The 25,252-nt window shown below is 43.1% G+C and overlaps 1 protein-coding gene across 7 annotated transcripts in view; it reads right to left on the bottom strand.

Annotated features, from left to right (window-relative positions):
• PROM1 (prominin 1) overlaps positions 1-25,252 on the bottom strand; it is a 112,222-nt gene that overhangs the window by 38,365 nt on the left and 48,605 nt on the right. For 6 of the 7 annotated variants that reach the window (XM_034672069.1, XM_034672071.1, XM_034672072.1 and 3 more), the window contains exons 4-8: positions 24,636-24,662; positions 21,933-22,138; positions 12,127-12,247; positions 9,938-10,001; positions 1,969-2,058 (exon numbers count right to left, since the gene is read on the bottom strand). In XM_034672069.1, the coding sequence (XP_034527960.1) occupies positions 1,969-2,058; positions 9,938-10,001; positions 12,127-12,247; positions 21,933-22,138; positions 24,636-24,662 (508 nt within the window). The remainder of the gene's footprint in view (positions 1-1,968; positions 2,059-9,937; positions 10,002-12,126; positions 12,248-21,932; positions 22,139-24,635; positions 24,663-25,252) is intronic. The other variant, XM_034672070.1, reaches the window with a different exon arrangement.

Genomic DNA, 25,252 nt, shown 5'->3' with positions numbered 1-25,252 from the left:
GGACGAGGAGCCACCAGTCCCCCACCTCCTTTCATTGTCTATTCCCGGTGGTTGGTTAACGAATATGTCCTGCTCACCACCAGGACGGGGCAGGGGGTGAAGAGCTCGTCGACAGTGTTGTTGAACACCCAAAGCAGCTAACTTTGGAACCACCATATGTCCAATGTCTTGTCATGTGTGATATATTTCCTGTTGATTAAGCCACTTAAAGGGTCTTTGGCTTTGGTATCACATCAATGGCACCTCCAAAAGACCCCCAAGAATCGTCTGCAAAATTCCCAAAGCAAATGAAAACGACTATAATCTGACTTGACTAGGTAGATTTAGCCACATAGTGCATCAAGGGCAACTAAAAAAAAAAAAAAATCAAATGACTACAGACATTGAAAGTAAAAGATCAAGAAGCTTATAAAGTCAAAAGGAGTTGCCTAGCAACTGAAGCAGGGCTATGAAAGAATATAATACATTTTCTACTCCATCACCAGCAAAGTTACAGTATTCTACGCTTAGAAAATGAAGGTAAGGTCTGCAGGCCTTTATTCGTTCAAGAAATGACAATTTCCTCTGGGCCAGACACTGTGTTGGGCGTCTCCAGACGAGCTAGGGGAATTAAGACATGAACAAATCAACCGGCCGAGGAAGCACATGCAGCACAGGGGTCTGAGAGAGAATTATGCCTGCAGAGACCTATGGTAGAATAAATGCTGAGATTCATGGCTTGGAAGGGAAGGTTTGGGGCTGGAGGGTTGAGATGGGAACTGACTGGAAGGATAGGCAGGGGCCAGGTATGGAAGGAAGGAAGGAAGGAAGGAAGGAAGGAAGGAAGGAAGGAAGGCAGGTTGGAGGCATGGGTGTTTACAGTCACATCCCTTCTCTGGGCCTCAGTTTCCTTGCATTGGAAGGACGTGGGTGGTGATGAGGGGAGCAGGTGTCAGGGAGGCATCTAAGTGGGTCCACAGCAGAGGACACACCCTCAGTTGCAGGGCGACCCATTGCAGGGTCAAGGAGAAGAGCAAGGAAAGACTAATCAGTTGATGAAAATTAATCTTACAAACTCCTGGCCTGTTCTGCATGTCTTCCCGTTTCCTGGTTCCATGTCTTTGAACTCTAAGGGGAAGGCGGGTGGCAGGGAAGAATGCCAAAAGGAACGGGTGTAACTTTCCGACTTCAACACAAGTCCTTGCTCTGTGGCCTGTGTTCTCAGGAATCCTGGCTCATGAAAGTACAATTCACGGTGGCGGGATGACAAATGTGAGACGCAGATGAAATTGTCCTCTCTATCGAACACTTAGCACAGACATCTCAACATTTGGAAGGGTCTGGGAATCTTTTTTTCTCATTGTGATTGAATATGCAGTTTCTTAGAATCAGTACGTCTGCTCACTGAGATCACTGACTGCGGTGTCTTAAGATATCTCTACAGAGCCCTCCTTCCCAAAAGTTGTTCTTTCCAGGGAAAAGGAAAGAGTAACCAATAGACCCCCAGAGACCCAAAATTCTCGAGGCTACTCATCTTCTATAGCAAGAGTCGACAAGCTTTTTCCGGAAAGGGACAGATGCTAAACATTTAGGCTTTGAGGGCCACAGGGTCCCTGTGCACCTGTTCAACCCTGCTGTCAGTCATGGCACGGGAGCAGCCGCAGATGTCCCCTAAGCAGAGGAGCACGGCTGCCTTCCAGTAACCGTCTTTACAAAAACAGGTGGCGGGCTCCTAGCAAATGCTGCTGTTATTATTTCAAAGGATTCGTAGACAATTAGTACAACCACTTTGGCTCAAGGTTTTTTGTTTTGTTTTTTTTTTTTAAAAAGAAAAACCAAACCAGACCAGACCATTGCGATGCTGTGTGTCTTTGCCTGGCCTGCTGGCATGCCCACATCTGGGGAAAACAAGAAAGGGTTGCATGATCCTGGGAAGCTGGAAACTTCCAGTGGGAACCCTCTCTTACCCATTTTCGGTGCGGTGCTTACCTTCGGCCATGGCCTTGATGTTATCAAGCACGGGCATCACTTTAGGTCTTAGCTGTTCGTGAATTCCGCCTCCCAGCAATGACTTAATATCTAAATGCAAAGAAGCAGAAGGGGCTATGAGGGTAGGTTCCATGAATTTCCTCTCCTCTTACTCATATTTTCCTCCCGCTGTAAGATCTCCTGCCTTGGAAAGTCATCTGAGGTCTCTCCTGCCCTGAAGTCCACCTTTTCATCCTCGACCCCATGTACGTGTTCCTTCTTGGGGGAGATTTCTTCACGCTGTTCAAAGTTCTCACACCAGGAGTCCCCAGTGAAAAAGCAATCAGCACAGACTGGGTATTTAATCCTACAGGTGTCCCCTGCTGGTTTTGCAGTGGAGATGAGCCCATACAGAGACAGGGAGAGTGCGCCCCCCCAGCGCCTTCCCCGGGAATCACACCCAGCCTCTCTGGGTGCCGCGCCAGAGCTCGGGGCCGTGTCCGCGAGCATCTGGGCTTCTCCAGCTGCTGTGTGCATCCGCTCCTCAGATGTGGCCTGTGGTATCAGGAAAGCCTAAGAGACGTGACTTTTGGGGTCTGGGAATGCTCAAAAGTGTCTCCATATATATTAACAGTAATCATTTCTTTGCTTTATGCCATTTTGGGTACAAAAGTATTGACAGGAGAGGGGAGGTTAAGATGGCGGAGGAGTAGGGGACCCCTTTTTCAGCCGGTCCCCTGAGTTGAGCTGGATAGGTACAAGACAAGCAGGAATATCCACAGAATCAGCCTGAGACGCAGGAAGATACATCTGGATCTCTACAAATGAACATCTCCAGCGCTGAGGATCGAGGTACGAAGAGGGGAGCTGTGAAACCGCGCACAGATATCGGAAGCTAAACAGAAGGGGGAGGGAGCCGCCGTGTCAGGGCGCCGGGAAGCGGTAGCCACCTGCACGGGGGAGCGGACAGACCGCGGACCCGCACGCTTGAGACAGCAGACTGAGAAGGGAGCTCCGGGAGCGCACGCGGGACGGCTGGCGGTTGGCGGGCCACCTGCACGGGGGAACAGGCGGACTCNCGCGGACGGCACCCGCGAGACAACAGACTTAGAACGCAAGCTCCAGGAGCGCGCGCGCAGGGCGGCTGGCGGGCCACCTGCACCGGGGACCGGGCGGACCGCGGACCCGCACTCTGGAAACAGCAGACCGGGTCCGTGAGCCGGGAGCGTGCGCCACCAAGCATCTCACGGAGCTCCGGAGCTCCGGTGTGCTCACTGGATCGAGGCTGAGACCGGGAGCTCCGGGAGCGTCCGCGGGGCGGCTGGCGGCTGGAGGGCCACCTGCACGGGGGAGCAGGCGGACTCGCGGTCAGCACCCGTGAGACACCAGACTGAGACGGGGAGCTCCGGGAGCCCGCGCGGGGCGGCTGGCGGCTGGCGGGGTTGGAAACACAAAGGACAGAGACGTGCCGGCCCTGGAAGTGAGGGCTGGGACGCCGGGTGTGGGGCGCACAGCCCGGGATGCTGCAGGGTTGAGCAGCACCAACAGAAACAGAGTTAAAGTGGCCAGAACATCAGTGGAGAACGATCCGCGATCCCTCTGTTCTGAGACAGAGGCTGAATTTCAGCCGCTGCTGCTCTCTCAGAAGAGGCATAGCAAACCGCCAGGGAAAGCCGCCAGAGAACAAAAGCCCGGAAATACCGGCTCACAGGGTGCCCATCCCCATCCCCCCTCGCAAGGGACACAGAGACTCTACCCAAACAGGGTTTTCTGAGTACCGGCAGGCAGGCCCCTCCCCCAGAAGGCAGGCTGAAAAATCAAGAAGCCCACAACCCGGAGCGCCTGAGTGGCGCAGTCACCAAGCACCTGTCTTCGGATTAGGGTGTGATCACAACGCTCCGTAAGGAGTCCTTCATCGGGCTTCTCCACCGGGAACCTGCTTCTTCCTCTCCCACTCCTCTGCTTGGGTTCCCTTTCTTGCTGACTGTCTCTCTCTCTCTCAAATAAATAAATAAACTCTTTAAGGAAGAAGCCCACATCCCTAAGATCTCTATAAAACAAGGGCGCACGGCCTGGGTCCCAGTCAACACTTGGGCTCTGGACAACCCTGCAATCTCTCTTCATCAGAATGACGAGAAGGAGAAGTCCCCCCCAGCAAAGAAAAGATAATGAGTCTGTGGCCTCTGCCACAGAATTGGCCTCGGCCACAGAATTAATACATATGGATGTATCCCAATTATCAGAAATGGAATTCAGAGCAACAATGGTCAAGATGATGAGTAAACTTGAAAAAAGCATCAGAGAAAGCGTTGCTGAGAATATAGAATCCCTAAGGGCAGAAATGAGAGCGAATCTGACAGAAATTAAAAACTCAGTGGGCCAAATACAGTCAAAACTAGAGGCTCTGACGGCCAGGGTCACCGAGGCAGAGGAACGCGTTAGCGAATTGGAGGATGGGTTAGTAGAAGAAAAAACGAAAATAGAAGCTGGTCTTAAAAAAATCCACGCCCACGAATGTAGATTACGGGAGATTACTGACTCTATGAAACGATCCAATGTCAGAATCATCGGCATCCCTGAAGGGGTGGAGAAAAACAGAGGTCTAGAAGAGATATTTGAACAAATTGTAGCTGAAAACTTCCCTAATCTAGCAAGGGAAACAAGCATTCGTGTCCAAGAGGCAGAGAGGACCCCATCCAAGCTCAACCAGGACAAACCTACGCCACGGCATGTCATAGTGCAATTCGCAAATATTAGATCCAAGGATACAGTATTGAAAGCGGCCAGGGCAAAGAAATTTCTCACGTACCAAGGCAAAGGTATCAGGATTACGTCAGACCTGTCTACAGAGACCTGGAATGAGAGAAAGGCTTGGGGGGGCATTTTTAAAGCTCTTTCAGAGAAAAACATGCAGCCAAGGATCCTTTATCCAGCAAAGCTGTCATTCAGAATTGATGGAGAAATAAAGACGTTCCAAAATCGCCAATCATTAACCAATTTCGTAACCACGAAACCAGCCCTACAGGAGATATTAAGGGGGGCTCTATAAAGGTAAAAAGGCCCCAAGAGTGATACAGAGCAGCAAGTCACAACCGATACAAAGACTTTAAAGAGAAATGGCATCATTAAAATCATATCTGTCAATAATCTCTATCAATCTAAATGGCTTAAACTCTCCCATAAAACGCCACAGGGTTGCAGATTGGATAAAAAGACATGACCCATCCATTTGCTGTCTACAAGAGACTCATTTTGAACCCAAAGATGCATTCAGACTTAGAGTAAGGGGATGGAGTACCATCTTCCACGCAAATGGACCTCAAAAGAAAGCTGGAGTAGCAATTCTCATATCAGATAGACTGGATTTTAAACTAGAGGCCATAGAGAGAGATACAGAAGGGCACTATATTATTCTTAAAGGAAGTATTCAACAAGTGGATATGACAATTATTAATATATATGCCCCCAACAGGGGAGCAGCAAGATACACAAGCCAACTCTTAACCAAAATAAAGAGACATATAGATAAGAACACAGTAATAGTAGGGGACCTCAACACCCCACTATCAGAAATAGACAGAACACCCTGGCAAAAACTAAGCAAAGAATCAAAGGCTTTGAATGCCATACTCGACGAGTTGGACCTCATAGATATATATAGAACACTACACCCCAGAACCAAAGAATACTCATTCTATTCAAATGCCCATGGAACATTCTCAAGAATAGATCATGCTCTGGGACACAAAACAGGTCTCAGCCAATACCAAAAGATTGAAATTATCCCCTGCATATTCTCAGACCACAACGCTCTGAAATTGGAACTCAACCACAAGGAAAAACCTGGAAGAAACTCAAACACTTGGAGGCTAAGAACCATCCTGCTCAAGAATGACTCGATAAACCAGGAAATCAAAAAACAAATTAAACAATTTATGGAGACCAACGAGAATGAATACACAACGGTCCAAAACCTATGGGATACTGCAAAGGCAGTCCTAAGGGGGAAATACATAGCCATCCAAGCCTCACTCAAAAGAATAGAAAAATCTAAAATGCAGTTTCTATATTCTCACCTCAAGAAACTGGAACAGCAACAGAGGGACAGGCCTAACCCACTGACAAGGAAGGAGTTGACCAAGATTAGAGCAGAAATCAATGAATTAGAGACCAGAACCACAGTAGAGCAGATCAACAGGACTAGAAGCTGGTTCTTTGAGAGAATCCATAAAATTGATAGACCACTGGCAAAACTTGTCCAAAAACAAAGAGAAAGGACTGAGATTATTAAAATTATGACTGAAAAGGGAGAGGTCACGACCAGCACCATTGAAATTGCAAGGATTATTAGAAACTTTTATCAACAGCTATATGCCAAAAAACTAAACAATCTGGAAGAGATGGAGGCCTTCCTGGAAACCTATAAACTACCAAGACTGAAACAGGAAGAAATAGATTTCTTAAATAGGCCAATTAACTATGAAGAAATTGAGTCAGTGATAAACAACCTTCCAAATAATAAAACTCCAGGCCCAGACGGTTTTCCTGGGGAATTCTACCAAACATTCAAAGAAGAAATAATACCTATTCTCCTAAAGCTATTTCAAAAAATAGAAACAGAAGGAAAGCTACCAAACTCATTCTATGAGGCTAATATTACCTTGATCCCCAAACCAGGCAAAGACCCCCTCAAAAAGGAGAATTACAGACCGATTTCTCTAATGAATATGGATGCCAAAATCCTCAACAAGATCCTTGCTAATAGAATCCAACAGTACATTAAAAGGATTATCCATCATGACCAAGTGGGATTCATACCTGGGATGCAAGCATGGTTCAACACTCGCAAATCAATCAATGTGATACATCATATCAACAAGAAAAGACTCAAGAACCATATGATCCTCTCAATTGATGCAGAAAAAGCATTTGACAAAATACAGCATCCTTTCCTGATTAAAACCCTTCAGAGTGTAGGAATAGAGGGTACATTTCTCAATCTCATAAAAGCCATCTATGAAAAGCCTACTGCAAGCATTATTCTCAATGGGGAAAAGCTGGAAGCCTTTCCCTTAAGATCAGGAACACGACAAGGATGCCCACTCTCGCCACTATTATTCAACATAGTACTAGAAGTCCTTGCAACAGCAATCAGAAGACAAAAAGGGATCAAAGGTATCCAAATCGGCAAAGAAGAAGTCAAACTGTCTCTCTTTGCAGATGACATGATACTCTATATGGAAAACCCAAAGGAATCCACTCCCAAACTATTAGAAGTTATAGAACAATTCAGTAAGGTGGCAGGATACAAAATCAATGCCCAGAAATCAGTTGCATTTCTATACACGAATAACGAGACTGAAGAAAGAGAAATTAGGGAATCCATCCCATTTACAATAACACCAAAAACCATGCGTTACCTTGGAATTAACTTAACCAGAGACGTAAAGGACCTATATGCTAGAAACTATAGATCACTTTTGAAAGATATTGAGGAAGACATAAAAAGATGGAAAAATATTCCATGCTCATGGATTGGAAGAATTAACATAGTTAAAATGTCCATACTACCCAGAGCAATCTACACTTTCAATGCTATCCCGATCAAAATACCGAGGACATTTTTCAAAGAACTGGAACAAATAGTCCTTAAATTTGTATGGAACCAGAAAAGGCCCCGAATCTCCAAGGAACTGTTGAAAAGGAAAAACAAAGCTGGGGGCATCACAATGCCGGATTTCGAGCTGTACTACAAAGCTGTGATCACAAAGACAGCATGGTACTGGCACAAAAACAGACACATCGACCAATGGAACAGAATAGAGAACCCAGAAATGGACCCTCGGCTCTTTGGGCAACTAATCTTTGATAAAGCAGGAAAAAACATCCGGTGGAAAAAAGACAGTCTCTTCAATAAATGGTGCTGGGAAAATTGGACAGCTACATGCAAAAGAATGAAACTTGACCACTCTCTCACACCATACACAAAAATAAACTCCAAATGGATGAAAGACCTCAATGTGAGACAGGAATCCATCAAAATTCTAGAGGAGAACATAGGCAACAACTTCTATGACATCGGCCAGAGCAACCTTTTTCACGACACATCTCCAAAGGCAAGAGAAATAAAAGATAAAATGAACTTATGGGACTTTATCAGGATAAAGAGCTTCTGCACAGCCAAGGAAACAGTCAAAAAAACTAAGAGACAGCCCACGGAATGGGAGAATATATTTGCAAAGGACACCACAGATAAAGGACTGGTATCCAAGATCTACAAAGAACTTCTCAAACTCAATACACGAGAAACAAATAAACAAATCATAAAATGGGCAGAAGATATGAACAGACACTTTTCCAATGAAGACATACAAATGGCTAACAGACACATGAAAAAATGTTCAAAATCATTAGCCATCAGGGAAATTCAAATCAAAACCACACTGAGATACCACCTTACGCCAGTTAGAATGGCAAAGATAGACAAGGCAAGAAACAACAATTGTTGGAGAGGATGTGGAGAAAGGGGATCCCTCCTACATTGTTGGTGGGAATGCAAGTTGGTACAGCCACTCTGGAAAACAGTGTGGAGGTCCCTTAAAAAGTTAAAAATTGAACTACCCTATGACCCAGCCATTGCACTACTGGGTGTTTACCCCAAAGATACAGACGTAGTAAAGAGAAGGGCCATATGCACCCCAATGTTCATAGCTGCATTGTCCACAATAGCCAAATCATGGAAGGAGCCGAGATGCCCTTCAACAGATGACTGGATTAAGAAGCTGTGGTCCATATATACAATGGAATATTACTCAGCTATCAGAAAGAACGAATTCTCAACATTTGCTGCAACATGGACGGCACTGGAGGAGATAATGCTAAGTGAAATAAGTCAAGCAGAGAAAGACAATTATCATATGATTTCTCTCATCTATGGAACATAAGAACTAGGATGATCGGTAGGGGAAGAAAGGGATAAAGAAAAGGGGGGTAATCAGAAGGGGGAATGAAACATGAGAGACTATGGACTATGAGAAACAAACTGAAGACTTCAGAGGGGAGGGGGTGGGGGAATGGGATAGACTGGTGATGGGTAGTCAGGAGGGCACGTATTGCATGGTGCTGGGTGTTATACGCAACTAATGAAGCATCAAACTTTACATTGGAATCCGGGGATGTACTGTATGGTGATTAACATAATAAAAAAAAATCAAAAAAAAAAAAGTATTGACAGGAACGCTCAGCTTTCGTAGAGTGGGAAACCTGTCCTAGGAATACAGTGTTTACGAAGTTGAGCCGTACCTGCCTGTGCCCCTGATCTCTTCAGATAGGCCAGGGTTTCCCAACAATGGCACTATGGACATTTGGAGCTGGATAATTCTTCTTGGTGGGGGCTGTCCTGTGTGTTATAGGGTGTTTGGAACCTCCGTGGCCTCTACCCACAGATGCTGGCAGCACTGCCCTCCCCAACCCCCGTCACCTACTGGGACAACCAAAATGTCTCCAGATGCTGCCAGATGTTGCTTGGAAGGCAAAACAGCCCCCGGCGGAGAACCACTGAGCGAGGCTGTGTGGGACCTCCTTGGGAGCCTGCAGGGACCAGCATTGCCCACTCCCCCTATTTCTGCAGCCCACTGGTTTCTCTGGGGAGCCCATCTCCGTCTGTGACAGTGGACCTGACAGAGACCCATTTCGTCCGTCACATGGGGAGTGCAGAACAAGCACTTGTGACCACAGGAAAGCCAAGGCATTCTTACCGTAAAGGCTGCATTTTACTCATCGCATAACAAACGGCTAACTGTGCGTAACTCTAGGGAATGGTTCTGCTTTGCCCTGACTTTGATGCAGAACTTGTAGAAATGGCATACTTGATAGCTTAGCCCATGTTTCACGGGAGATGGCCAGAGCATCTTCTAGCCAAAACCAACCAGCCAACCAACCAACAAACCAACAAGCAAACAAAGTTGAGGCAACTTCAAGTTTGACTCACTATCCAGATCTGAGAATGCCTTTTTCTTCGTGGCTGCGTACTGGCTCAGTACATAGTTGATTTGCTAAAAAATAAAATAAAAAAGATAAGATAAGATAAAATAAAATAACACGAAACTTTCCTAAAATCCAAAGCCTCTAATTCTTAGAGATATTTGTATCTCTATATATGGATATCCAGACTTCTTAACAACACTCCAAAACTTATCGGTTTAGGAAACAGGATTTCTAGTTTCTCCTGATTCTGTGCCTTGGCTCTGTGGAGAGTCCGGGTGGGGCCGGAGGGGCTGGGGACAAACGGGCCCCTCCCCTGACGTGGCCTCTCATCTTCTAAGTGGCCAGCCTGGGTGTTCTCACACAATGGCCTTGGCAGCAAGAGGAGAGGACACTGTGAGGTCTCAGGAAACCTGAGGTCAGAGCTAGCTCAAGGTCACACCCATTGCATTCTTTTTGTCAAAGCAAGTCATAGGCACGGACCAGATTCAAGGGGTTGGAAACAGATCCACCTCTTCAGGCGAGGGACCAGAAAGAATTCAAGGCCATTTGTAATCAATCTACCACACTAGGACCCACCATTTTATTCAGTGGCTACTATGGAGCTGGCCTCCAAAGTGGCGCTTACTCTCCGGTCTTCTGTGCCCTAACGGACCTGCTTCCCACCCCCTCCGCGACACTGGGTGTTACAATTTGTTAAATAACCATTGCCAATCCCCTCAGTGAAAATGTACATGTGTATTTAAATTTTCATTTTTCCAACTACTAAAGGTTAAATATCTTGCTATGTTTGGGGCCCGTTGTATTTCCTCATTAAACGGACTATTCACATTCTGCCCATTTTTTATGTGTTTGTTAGATGTCTTATATATTTTGAACTAGATAAGTTTCCCCAAAAGTCATGACCATTTAGGATCCTTCCAAGATTCTGAAAGCAATCCCAAAGTTCAAAGGCCATGACTGCTATATGGTTAATGTTGCCACCTTTTTGGGAAAAGGGTTTTACTTTGAAGTCTTTAGAATGGTGGGTGAAAACAATATGAATTTTTATTCACAGATGGGGAAAAGGAAACATTTCCCTGTTACAAAGCTATGAATAAAATTAGCTTCTCTAATCTCAATATTAAAAAAATGCTTGCATTTTTTGCTCTTTTGGTTCCAACCCCACTTTTATTTTTTAAAAATTTTATTTATTTATTTGACAGAGACAGCCAGTGAGAGAGAGAACACAAGCAGGGGGAGTGGGAGAGGAAGAAGCAGGCTCCTAGCGGAGGAGCCTGATATGGGGCTCGATCCCAGAATGCCAGGATCATGCCCTGAGCCTGAGGCAGACGCTTAACGACTATGCCACCCAGGCGCCCCCCAACCCCACTTTTAAAAACTGGCACAACATTTAATATGTTAGTATTGTTTAGAATATAATAAACTTAGAAGAGCACATCTCTGTGTGAAAAGGTCCATGGATTCTGGCGGCCGTGGCTAGGGAATTCAACAGGAAAGCATCCTCTTTCACATACTGGTACCCATGAGCTCAGCATCAATTATTTGGGCTGGTTTCTGCTCAGACATTTAAAAAAAAAACAATATTCTCTAGAGGCAAGACATCAACGTGCTTCTGGGATACAGAAAAACATGCCCTCCAGCCACACTGTTCCCCTTCTCCCAAAAACAACTTCTGGGTGTGCGTGTATGTGGGCACGTGTGTGTGTATCCCCTTCCCAAGGAATTCTACACATCTACACAGATATTAGCAAATGGGTGTTTATAAAGCAGAAAGCTCTTGGAACTCTTGTCTCATGACAAGAGTAACTTCATGCAAACCATGCGTAGTTATCTATATTGCCAAAGAGAAAGGATAATGGCGCCCAAAGATTTTTCTTTTTTTAAAAAAAAAATCACAAGACCCATAAAATAGTTAAGCAGTTATATAATAAATACTATAATTTTATGTTATACCTTAAAATAAAGGAAAATAAAGTCATAAAATAACGACACCGGTTCTGAAATGATGCTTTTGTACTCTTTTAAAAATCACTCACTGGGCCTTTATTTCTTCATCTACGAAATTAAAAGGTAGCACCTGTCTACACTGATTCACTGGGCTTCTAGAAGTCCAAATGAGATTCCAAATATATACAGGGACTCAGAAAGACCCCCAACCCCGAGCGTCATGGGATAGAGAGTTGTGGTTTTTACCGCTGGCGTTCCGTTCAGGAGGGTTCTCAAGTCTTTGAAATTGCTGTCTGCCAGTTTCCGAGTCTTTTCGATCTGGGTCCTCAGGTGGTGGTTTGCCACAAAGCCATAGATGATACCCACGCTGCCGGAAATGGAAAAGAGAAGGAAGGGCATTTACCACGTGACCCGTGGTCTTCTGGCCAGGCACAGAGCAGCTGGGCAGATCCCGCCACGATCCCATAACCCAGCATGTAGACCACAACATGGGACTCAGCCCTCTCACAGGAGACACACAGCCATTTAAGATATGCTGTTCTGTTGAGTATGAATCTAATAAATGGAACACTGTTTCCACTAAATTGTGAAGGGAACAGAAGGAGCAAGGTTTACAAGGCAGTGTGTGCAACAGAGCGTCATTCCTGCCCACGTGGGAATGTGGGTGCACACTGTCCTGCCCAGCGCACACACAAACACACCCCGCGGGCATACCTCTGCTCCCTCCAAAGAAGACTATCAGGAGAAATACCAAAATGAAAGAATGGTTTGGGCTTCCTAATCAAGCTGTTGCTCTGATTGTCTTTATTACTTTTTTGTTGTCCAGGTGGAAAAAAAACAAGAGTTACTTTAGTATCAAGCTGCCATACGAGAAGCTGCAAACAGTAGCATTTAACGTTCTATTTTATATGATGTACAGAATCAAGAAACCAGTGGTGCTAAAAGTCAGTGTTTGTATTTGGGGAGAGGTGACTAATGACATCATGGGTGTGCTCATGTCATGCAAGTTGATGCCTACGCAATTATGATATGGATGCTCTCCTCTACGTAAAATATACTTCAATAGAGTTTCAAAAACACTGTGAAAGGTATCTTGCATGAAAAACTAATCTATGTGAAAATTAAAAACACATTTTCAAGCCATCTAAAATGTCTGCATTTAATCATTTTAAGGGCTCTTAATGTTAAACTAGTTACTAACAATCCCCTGACTTAAATTAATTTGACCAGTTGGTTTGTTTTTGTGTCAAAGCCTTTCAACATTAAAATGTTACCTTGAAATGGCAAAGATAGACAAGGCAAGAAACAACAATTGTTGGAGAGGATGTGGAGAAAGGGGATCCCTCCTACATTGTTGGTGGGAATGCAAGTTGGTACAGCCACTCTGGAAAACAGTGTGGAGGTCCCTTAAAAAGTTAAAAATTGAACTACCCTATGACCCAGCCATTGCACTACTGGGTGTTTACCCCAAAGATACAGACGTAGTAAAGAGAAGGGCCATATGCACCCCAATGTTCATAGCTGCATTGTCCACAATAGCCAAATCATGGAAGGAGCCGAGATGCCCTTCAACAGATGACTGGATTAAGAAGCTGTGGTCCATATATACAATGGAATATTACTCAGCTATCAGAAAGAACGAATTCTCAACATTTGCTGCAACATGGACGGCACTGGAGGAGATAATGCTAAGTGAAATAAGTCAAGCAGAGAAAGACAATTATCATATGATTTCTCTCATCTATGGAACATAAGAACTAGGAGGATCGGTAGGGGAAGAAAGGGATAAAGAAAAGGGGGGTAATCAGAAGGGGGAATGAAACATGAGAGACTATGGACTATGAGAAACAAACTGAAGACTTCAGAGGGGAGGGGGTGGGGGAATGGGATAGACTGGTGATGGGTAGTAAGGAGGGCACGTATTGCATGGTGCACTGGGTGTTATATGCAACTAATGAAGCATCAAACTTTACATCGGAATCTGGGGATGTACTGTATGGTGATTAACATAATATAATAAAAAAAAACAAAAACAAAAAACAATAAAATGTTACCTTGAAAATTGCTAATTAGCAAGGCCCTTCTGGATTTAGCCACTAGATGGCAGCAAGGAACTACCTAAACGCTAAACAACAGTGTTTAACCTACAGAAATTAATGACAAAATTGTTCTTTTGTAAACATCCAATGGACGGTGTGGATAGGTTTCTAGAACAAGGTTTTGCACATAATAGGCAAACTTGCTCCCAGGCAACTCCTCAGTCTTGGGGAATGGGGATAGGCATTCGCCCTATTTACAGTCACGATTCATTCCAAGCAACATTGGTTCATTGCTGGTCTACACTTAGAACATACTTTCCCAATGCAGTATTACAGAAGTATCTTAGGTTTTCCAGACTATTCTGAAAAAAGTCTGTAACACACACTGTCGGACATTTCTTATGGTTAACAAATTGCTGTGGAATGTGTACTAGAGTAAGAATGAGACGTGTGTTCTAACCCCACTGTTGCCCCTAACTCACACTGTGGGAGCTTGAGAAAGCCACTTTCTTTCTGTAAGCCTGGCTGGTATTGCAAAACTGAAAATTAAATTGTATAAGTACTTCTCAAACAGCAAAGGAGAGGGGTTACTGGATGTCCACAAGGTCTCCAAGACCTTTTTAAAATTTTATTTATTAGTTTTTTAAAAGATTTATTTATTTATTTGATAGAGAGAGCGTGCAAGGGAGAGAGAGCACAAGTGGGGGGAAGGGGGAAGGTGTAGAGGGAGAAGCAGACTGCCTGCCAAGCAGGGAGCCTGATGCAGGACTCGATTGCAGGACCCTGGGATTGTGACCCGAGCTGAAGGCAGACGTTTAACTGACTGAGCCACACAGGCGCCCCCCCAAGACCTTTTTTTAAAGTTTGGGTTCATGCTGATGGTAATTGAAAAGAAATGAACATTAAAAATAGTCTGTGCCATTTGGAAAGACCACCTTACAATCCATCTTTGCCATTCTTAAGTCTGCACTGGTATTTACAAAGCAGGCAATATTCTGTAAGAATAATAGTTAAATGATGTGCTTATGCCAAATAAGGACAAATGACCCAACATAAATGACTCTGGAGTAGGGTGAACAGAAGAAGAGAAAAAGTTGGCTTGTAGCGATGCACCTGGAGCTTTATTTGCATTGCCCAATTTCAAATATTCCATCTCATGATGAGTCAGGGCCACCGCCTGAATACACCCGCCCACCACAGCATTTCAAGCTGGGGGCCCCTTGCTCTCTCTCCCCAGCATGCCCACACTGTCATTCATCACGCTCCAGACCCATTTTGTCACAGAGGAAGTCAAAAAGAACTTGGAAAACAAAGAACAGGTCCAAGTTCACTTGGCTTTCCCTGAATCCCCTAGACGTGAGAAGAACCTCCTTGCCTTGAACTCTCAGAGCGCTCTCCCTGAGATTCTGGGGGGCTATTTCTCACTTCATACTCTAGATTGTCCTATTTCTAACCTATGTTTGATTTCCCTAGAAAGAGGCGGAAACTGTTTCTTTGTCACCTTTGGGTAGATGATGGGTCTCTTGTCCATGGTGGGTGCTCAATGAAAGTGGGTTTAAGGACTGGGCTTTGTTTCATTTGATCCATTTAGAAGATTAGCCATATGTTTGGGGTGTCTAGGTCATAATCTGTCTTTGTTCCTTTACTGAATAAATGCCTTTACTCAAAAGATCATCAATCAGTAAAATGAATTGCAATACACCTTAGCAATAAAACACTGAATTTCAATGCGACATACTTAAAAAGACCTATATTTCTGCCCATCAGTTATGGATCCAATTAAAATGAAAGCATTGATCTTTTTAAAAAACAAACTGTCTTAAACAGAATTCTGGAATAAAATTCAGCAACTTTCAAAGCTAATTTTCAGACCCGTAACACATTGTAAATCTTATATTTAAGTTAAGGATGGCAAATTCGAATGTCTACGTGGGCTGGCAGAAAGCATGAAGGGCAAGTGTATGGTATGAACCTCTGGGAGCTGGGAGGTCACAGGTAGGAGTGGAGACAGATGCTCTGTTTAGCAAGTGCCACCATGATGCAAGACCGGTATTGCCAGATTTTCCAATTATTCACAAAAATCCGGAAATCTGGATTTTTATGTAAAATCTTCCCTTTTTAAATATTTCCAACTAATTTTAAAAAAAGCTAAATACTATGCAAACCAATTGATAGGCTCCATTTGTGATCTCCAATTAAACTCCTATTTATTTATTTATTTAAAATTTATTTTATTTATCTTTTAGGGAGAGAGAGTGTGCATGTGCACGGGTGGGGGGAGGGGCAGAGGGAGAGGGAGAGGGAGAGAATCTCAAGCCAACTCCCCTCTGAGATCATGACCTGAGCTGAAATCAAGAGTCCGATGCTTAACTAATTGAGCCACACAGGCAACCTTTAAAACTCCTATTTAAACACAAATAGAGAATAAAGAAGTTATGCTTTTGTTGCCCTTGATTTACAAAGTCCTTATTACTCAATACATTTTTTAAGCAAAAAAAAAAACAAAAAAAACAAAAAAAAAACAAAAAAAAACCTCACACGAATTAATGTTGTGTTTTTTTAAACAACCATCAGTCAACTTAGGCTAGGAGAACACTGGGGGAAATTTGCCTCACACAAAATGGGAATAAAATTTCAAGAACTATTAGCAATCTGGCATTTGACATATGTTTTTATGCAGTGCAACAAAATCTCTTGAAACTTTTAGCCGAAGACAGGAACTTTAATTTTTATGGCATATTAGCTTTTCATCTTCTCTATTTTATTATGGACAGGCCAATTTTCTCCCATATACACTTAAAAGTAAATACTTAAAGCTTTTGAAAAACTAAGGGTAAACCTTTAAAATTTGTAGCAATTTTTTCCCTTCCAATTTCCACTGACTTAATGAAATTAGCCAATAAAAGCCAAATGAATGTTTTCAGTCTATAACTGATCTCTTATTTTTTAAAGATAATTTTTTAATTTTAATGTCAAATAACTATTCCCCTCTCAGTCACATTAAGAAAGTCTCACGATTTTCAGGCATGCTTGCTCAGTTTCTATTCTAGAATCTTGTGGCCTCTAAGCCAGGAATTGACCATCACAATCCTAATAAAAAAATGAATTTTGAAAATAGCCAACTTCCTGATAGAGACTGGGATTCAATTTTCACCATGGCAATTGGCAAAGGCTGACTTACTGTACTCAGAAACTTAGAAATACACTGGAAAAATAAAGGTGCGGCTGTTTGATCCTTTTTGTTGCTGTCCATCACATTTTTGGAATTCTGAAAAACGCAGTGATGACAAAGCCCGAAGGAAAGAAAGGAGAGGGAACTTGCTTTGTCTGGAGTCAGACACATCTGCTGGAACAGTCTACAGCGAGAAGTGGAAATTCAATCTTCTGCTGATGGTCAAACAGACTTACATAAACATATGTCAACGTCTGTGAATTCCAACATTCCACAGCTGCCTTTGGAAAAGCTCAGAGAGAGAACATGACCACATATATTCCATGTATATGAGGGGGACTTTCTCTTTAACACCTATGCCTTTCTCAATTAAAAAAATTTTTTTTAATTTGTTTTAAATGAAAAAAAGGGTGGATGAAAAATAAGAGTACTCAAGACCAGTTTAAAAACCAACTTCGGGATTAAATGCAATGTAGTATAAAGCCACAGAATGAAATTGAGCCTGATAAAAGGCCAGTAGGCTGCTCTGGGTTTATCAAAGGGTTTTTTAAAAAATCACATCCAAAGATTATTCATCAGTTGTATCCAATCTCTGCTGAAGTCAGTCTAAGCCAGAGGCTATACCTCCTTTTCTTTCTCTTTCTGCCTTCTAGCTTTGTTGAAATTCTTTTGCCTCTTAGCTTTTTTTTTTTTTAAGAGACAGAGAGAGAGAGAGCGAGTGCACATGCACTCAGGAGCAGGGGGTAGGGGCAGAGGAAGAGGGAGAGAGAATCTTTAAGTAGACTTCACCCGGAGCACAGAGCCTGAAGCAGGGCAGGGCTCAATCTCATGACCCTGAGGTCATTACCTGAGCCAAAACCAAGAGTTTGACGTCCAACTGCTCAACTGACTGAGCCACCCAGGTGTTCCCCCCTCTTATTTTATCTAATATGATTATTTAAATATATATTTTATATAAAAATCATGTGATTTTTATCTAATATGATATCTAATACTTTCTTCTTTCTATCTAATAACATAGAAATCTTTGCTTTCCCTAGGTCTGTAATTTTTTTGGCTATTTTTTTTTTTTTAAGATTTTGTTTGTTTATTTGAGGGGGAGAGAGAGTGAGCATGAGTGGGGGGGGGCAGAGGGAGAGGCCGACTCCCCCTGCTGAGCAGGGAGCCCAACGCTGGACTCCATCCCAGGACCCTGAGATCATGACCTGAGCCGAAGGCAGATGCTTAACTGACTGAGCCACCCAGGCGCCTTTCTTTTTGGCTAGTTTTGATTACTTGCAAATAATACAGAGCTACTATTCAACTCATAATGTTGAAAATACTTGCAAACCAATAGAGATTTCAAAAGAAAGACATCATAATAGCAAATTTACAAATTTACAAAGGCAAGCCAAGAAATTTAAACTTTTAGTGTGAGTTTAAGGTAAACTAAATGATCTCAAATACTACTCTTTTTTAGAGCTATTTGTGATTCATATAGAAATTCAATATATTATGCAAAATTTGTTTTAAGTTGTAACTTAGCCTCAAATAGGTGATTAACTTATTTTAATTATATTAAAATTTGAAGATGTGGTTTTTAAATTAGTAAGTTTTATTTGGGTGGGGGAACATCTTTTTTTAATAGTTTTAAGATTCTTGTAAAAATGTATTTATTTGACAGAGAGAGAGACAAAGAGAAAGAGAAAACAAGCACAAACAGGGGGAGCAGCAGGTAGAGGGAGAAGCAGACTCCCCGCCGAGCAGGAAGCCAGATGGGGGTCTTCGATCCCAGGACCCTGAGATCATGACCTGAGCCAAAGGCAGATGCTTAACCGACTGAGCCACCCAGGTGCCTCTGGGGAAACATATCTAGACTGAATGCAGAGAAGGCTAGAGAGAATCGCAGCACGTCTTTTTTTAAAGAATTTTCTAAACTAAAATATCCCTGGGAGAAAAAAAAAAAGAACTTATCTAAATTTATTTGATGGATCTGAGTTCTGAAGAATAAAAAAATTATAGCATTCATTTTACATATAAATGAAAGCCGAGTTTATTTCTGACTTTGTAGCTTTATTTGTGTATTTTGGTACTTTTAAAAAAATTTTTAAAGATTTTATTTATTTGAGAGAGAGAGAGATTGCATGCATGTGCGTGAGCACAAGGGGGGGAGGGGCAAAGGGAGAGGGAGAAGCAGACTCCCCACTGAGCAGGGAGCCCTGCAGGGAGCCCCACCCAGGCTCAATCCCAGGACCCTGAGATCATGACCTGAGCCAAAGTCAAAGGCTTAACAGACTGAGCCACCCAGGCGCCCCAGTGGCGTTTTAAACATAATGTACATAATTCAAACAGTTCAGGGTGAAATATAACATATATGGCACCATAATTATATGTAATGCAAGTAAAAGCCCAATTTAAAAATAGAAACTCAATATAGAATATGCGCTTCATTCAAAAAAAATTGGGAAGTCCATTCTTACATATGTAAACATTTATTTGCGTAAATAAGTAACTACATGCAACGAAGAATTTTCCTGAAATCACAGCACATGTATTTGTATCAAGTGAAAACTATTAACTTGTTGAATAAGGAATCACGTTAACAAGAAGCCCTAAGGGCAAGTATTTTCAGATACACTTTGTCGTATGAGCCTCATCTTTGCTGTCCAGAGTGTGCCACTAGAAAGGGGGACACGTGGCTCTCCAAGTCTCTGGAATGAAAAGATGGAAGTTTTCGGCTTAAAAGAAAGGTACAAGCATCTCTGCTGGGTCCGACAGGTCTTTGGACTGCAAGGAACACTTTTCCGGTAGCTGGGGAGGAGGGAACCACTCCCACAATTGTAGTGGGGTCTGTGCATTCCTGACAGTATTTCAAACACAAAGCAGAGAGACAGGGACATCTGAAATTATCATTGACCTGATCTCAAGCTACTTTTCAGAATTCAAGGTGCAGGAACAGTTTCAAATTATTCACAAAGAGAGTTGGAGAGACAGAGAAGAGAAAACAGAAAAACCCTCCCTGGTGGTCAAACAAGGGTGCGTGTGCGAGAGATTAGCAACCCGTTCAGGTGGGTCCTGTTTGCACCTAGACTGTTAGGGTCTATTATTTAACTAATTTCAGAAAAAGTATGTCTTTGTTCCCCCCCTCCAAAAAAAACAAAACAAAAACGCCTGCCCTGGAATCAGTGGTAATGCACTGGCTTTTGCTTTTGGGAGGAGATTTTTTTGGTTGGTTAAGTTTAATTTTTGGTGCAATAAATTCAGTAGGTAATACTTGAGCGTGATAGATAATTCCAAAGAGACAAAACGTCTATCTGCAGTGAGAAGTGATTTCCTTCCTACTGTCCAGAACCAGCAAATTGCCTTCCCAGAGGCCACCACTGCTACCTACCTGTATGCTCTAGGCAAATACAAGCGTTTGTGTCTCTCTCCTTTTTTGTTTTTGTCATAGGGACCGCATTCTATACACAGTCTGCAAGCTGCTTCTCTCAATTCATCTCTCCTGGGGACTGTTTCATATCAGCACCTCTAGGGCTGCCCTGTCCCTTAAAACAGGTATAATGCATTCTGACAAACAATCACCCCAAAGCAGATGTCCTACCAGGACCCTGCTAATGGCCACACTTGCAGAACTTTACTTCTTGGATTTCCAGCTAAAACTGCAGCTGGTAGTCCAGCTGAAATTGTTCTGTTTAATTTTGTTCAATTTCTGTTTAGTTCTGAATTCTGCTTAAATTCCCTTATGTAAGTTATTTAGCAAACCCTGAAAAATCTTACAGCTACCGAGCAAATGTGGTGCTTGGAGAAAACAGCGAGGAGGAGGCTGACTTCCTGTTCTGTCTCTGTGTCTCCTTGGGGCCTAGCATTATTCACGTTGTGGGCACTTCATTTCTGTCGCTAAATGTCAGGACACTCATTGGCTGAATGAATGAGGAGATGTAAAACCATGAGCAAATATCACAACCAGGGGCCAGGGATGTGGAGCACATTCCTCAGCCGAGCATCCTGATTTGTACTTGACAAAAAATGTTACTTTTTTTTTCTTTTTTGAGATTTATGTATTTATGAGAGAGAGAGAGAGAAAGAGAGTGGAGTAGAGGGGCAGAGGGAGAGAGGGTCCTAAGCAGACACTGCACTGAGTGTGGAGCCCGACGTGGGGCTCAATCTCACGACCGTGAGATCCTGACCTGAACCGAAACCAGGAGTTGGATCCTTAACCCACTGGGCCACCCAGGCACCCCCAGAATGCTGGTGTCTTAAAAGCAGTGTACTTCGGGTCTGCCAGTCAGTTGGAAAACTTATGGCGGCAGAAGGAACCGCAGAAGAAACATTCTAAATCATGAAGCGTGTTCTAGGCTTCAGGGGAGGGTAGCAGCTTAACCACAAATTCAAGAAAACTAGGTTTATTATTAGAAAGTTAAATCTATTCTACAGTATTCTCACATTCCCCCGTTGGGGGAGTGTACCTATCTTCAAGATCCCTTTGGATGTAAAAATCAACCAGCAAATGCTCTGCCTTCTGCAGGCTGCCTGTCTCCAAACAGCTATTTCAGGCAGACGCTGCTGCTCGGGGAGGTAAATAGTTTTTGCAGGCCAAGATGTATCAGCTTGTCTCCAAGAGGGGAAAAATACCAAAGGGTTGGCTTAGTGTGTAAATTAGGGCAGCCTGATTACCACAGTAACTTCTGGTCACAATGACACTGTTTTGAACCATCCTGGACACCCATTTTTGTTCTCTTCTGTTTTGTGGATGTGTTGTTGTCGTTGTTTGGCTTTAAACTCATGGGCTTAACAGTTAAAACATGGGACATTCCTCACCCACCCAAAAACACAAATCCGCTGTGCTCCAAGACGCTACTTGCCTTATGAATATGCAAATCACCAGGAGGGTGATTGTAAAGTATTTCCTCAGGAAGGTCCCATTTTTCTTCTGTCGCTGATGCATTTCTCCACCACACTTGTTACAGCAACGGCACACACCAAAGCAAAACCCCACCAGAGGCATCAGAAAAATGAAGAGCAGTCCCAGGACAGCACAAATGATAATCCCGATTTCATAGTAGATAATCTGCAAGTCAAACAAAAGAAACAGCATCTACCATAAACAAAATAACAAGTAGAACATTCCATAGTGTGCATGTTTCATTTGGTTTAACCTATTTGCCACCCTGAGTTGAATCTTAGTGTGTGTGTGTGTATTTCCATCTTGATGCTCCTTCTCTTTTCTTTTTTTTTAGAGGGAAGGGCAGGGGGAGAGGGAGAGAGAGAATCTTAAGCAGGTTCCACACCTAGCGAATGGAGCCTGACGAAGGGCTCGACCTCACGACCCTGAGATTGTGACATGAGCTGAAATCAAGAGTCAAATGCTTAACTGACTGAGCCCCCCTGGAGTCCCTTGATGCCCCTTCTTGAAACAGAGGAAGTAGATTTGAGTTACCAGGATATGGAACCAAGGGGTTACTAGCTTCTTTCAACTCACAGTAAAATGTCCTAATGCAGGGTCAAGTTGCAAATGGCTGAATTTAAACCTCAAAGGTATTTTATTTGTTTTTTAATGGTGTAACCCATGTCGGCAGTAAAACTTGCATTACGAATAATCTACATATCAGGATGCCTTTCACCAGAAAGAGGGCACCAGTAGAAGTTATTAAGGATTCAAAACAGTTTGGGTTGGATCAATTCATGACAAATTCATAGTTACAAAAGAATCTGGAATATATCTAAATTTAGAAAAAGGGCTCAGATTTTCTGAGTCAGACATGCTCATCACAGGCCACTCGTTTTGTTTCCCCATCCATATGCTGGGAATGACAATACATACCTTGTAAGGTCATTGGGAACATTACAGATAACGTATGGTCAGTGATAATGTGCCAAGTGAAGTATGTGGCCTTCATAAATGGTACCTCTCAAGCCGTGCTGGTGAGGCTGGGCTCAGTCGCCTGTGTCCCGGACAGTCCTATGTTTCTAAGAACTAGCAGGACTTGGAGATAGAATCATGTGACCTAAATATATTTTCATAATCACTGCTGGCTGTATTCTGGGATAAAAAAAAATTTAATGCAACCGGATGACACAAAACTTGAGTTTATTCCAATGCATGTATACAGTTATGCAGATTCCCATAAAGCAAGACATTTTTAACGCATGACAATTACAGATTGGCTGCTTACAACTAATGGACCAGCTAGCTAGCGACAGCTTCCGAAGCCACGCTGAGCCAAGTAAAGGAAACACAAGTCATTCTCCTGGAGTGAAATTGAGGTCTTAGCACTGAACTGGGAGTCAGAAGACCTGCTTTATTTTTTTTTTCTTATAATAACTTTTATTTTGTTATGTTAGTCACCATACAGTATATCCTGAGTTTTTGATGTAATGTTCCATGATTCATTATTTGCATATAACACCCAGTGCACCATGCAACATGTGCCCTCCTTAATACCCATCACTGGCCTATCCCAATCCCCCACACCCCTCCCCTCTGAAGCGTAGGAGAAGGAAGGGAAGAACGAAGGGGGGGTAAACAGAAGAAGGAATGAACCATGAGAGACTGGAGTCTGGAAAACAAACTGAGGGCTTCAGAGGGGAGAAGACCTGCTTTAAATTCCAGCAGGGGGCTTCCTGTTCCCTAAACCAGAATTAGCATTGACATTATACACAGTACTGTGAGGGTCAGATAATTAAATGATTTAAAGTGAAAACAACCAGCCAAGTGCCCAGCACGCAGCAAATAGTCAATCAATATTATTCAACTCTGTAGACAAATGCCTTAGAGCATTGAGGTACACATGGAACTTGAATATTAATTGAATATCCTTTGATATTAAGGATAGAATGCTAAAAAAAATGTGGTTGAATTTTGCTGCATTCATCGAGTACGTGCTCCTACTTAAACTAAGCCGCACCCCACGGCCAACAAGAGTCATTACTCGGTGGCTGTAACCTGCCCTTGGGGACCCACATCATTGGCCAACAGAGAAACCAGCCTCAGACACCCCAAATTCTTCTCAACTTCCCTATCATTTTCCAGCAAATGTTTTAAATTATTTACTATTTTTTTAAAGGGATTTAAAATCCCAGGAGACACTGAACCCAAACCCAGGACAGAAGGTGTTTTGCAATGTTCTAGATGCACTATGTTTAGCTCCAAGTACAAATTCCACACTTTATATACAGCCTTTGCAATGCTACTGACTCCATATTATGTCAAAAAGTATCAGGAACAAGATACGTCATTTTGAGATTTCCCTTCTGGGCTGAAGTCTGGTCAAGGTCTGGCAAGGACCTAAATGATTTCCTGATACACAAGGATCTCCAGAGCACTTTGCGGATTATGGGGAGGAGAAGATCAAGATTGAAATTTACTGAGATGGGTTGTTATTCTTTGGTGAGGTACTAAAACTGAAAGAGAAGATTAACGATGATTCCATAAATAAAAATGAAACAAACCACTTTAAAAACCATCACAGTGGAGAGACAGTGAAGAACAGAGAATTCTGACAGAAGCCTCTCATTACCCGAAGGCTTTAGACAGAGCAACAAGAAACAGCAAACAAGGACTTTACCTTCAGAGTCAAGACTACATTTTCTGGCTGTGGAAGTCAAAGCAGTTGAGGAGTTGAGGAGAGGAAGGCAGAGGCAGCATGCATCAAGAAAACAGAAAGAGTTACATGAGCAATTAACCACCACTGAGAACATTAATATTCCATACAGAGAAAATCGAGTGAGAGGAGGATCCACGTAAGGCAGGAACATAAAACTGGAGGGTTTCTTAGAGAAGCAGCCTCTAGGTAGAGTCAGGTCTGGAATTTACATCCGAAATTTATAAATGGATTTCTTGAACGGTTCTTATCAATATACTAATCAGTTGCGGAAGGGGCGGGGAGATGAGAGGGAAAGTTACACATGATAAACATACGAACCATGTGGTCTTCGCACAACAGAGGACCAGCAGCTGCCTAGAACCCCAGCCAAAGCAACAGCTTCCAAAGTGTCCTTTCTCAGCTGAGACTCTGAGGGTATCTGCATTCCATGGATTCCCAGCATGTTTCATTCAAACCTCTTCATGTGAACCTGTTACTTACTCCTGGCTTCGTGTCCTGTTCTTCTTGACCATTCTGTCCCTAAGAAGAACCTCATGCCCCCCCCCTTCCTCCCTCTGGCTCTCTGGTGTTGCCTCCTT

This window comes from Ailuropoda melanoleuca, chromosome 11, assembly GCF_002007445.2.
Source record: "Ailuropoda melanoleuca isolate Jingjing chromosome 11, ASM200744v2, whole genome shotgun sequence".
NCBI classification, from domain to species: Eukaryota; Metazoa; Chordata; class Mammalia; order Carnivora; family Ursidae; genus Ailuropoda; species Ailuropoda melanoleuca.
This window is presented reverse-complemented; position numbering and strand designations above follow the sequence as displayed.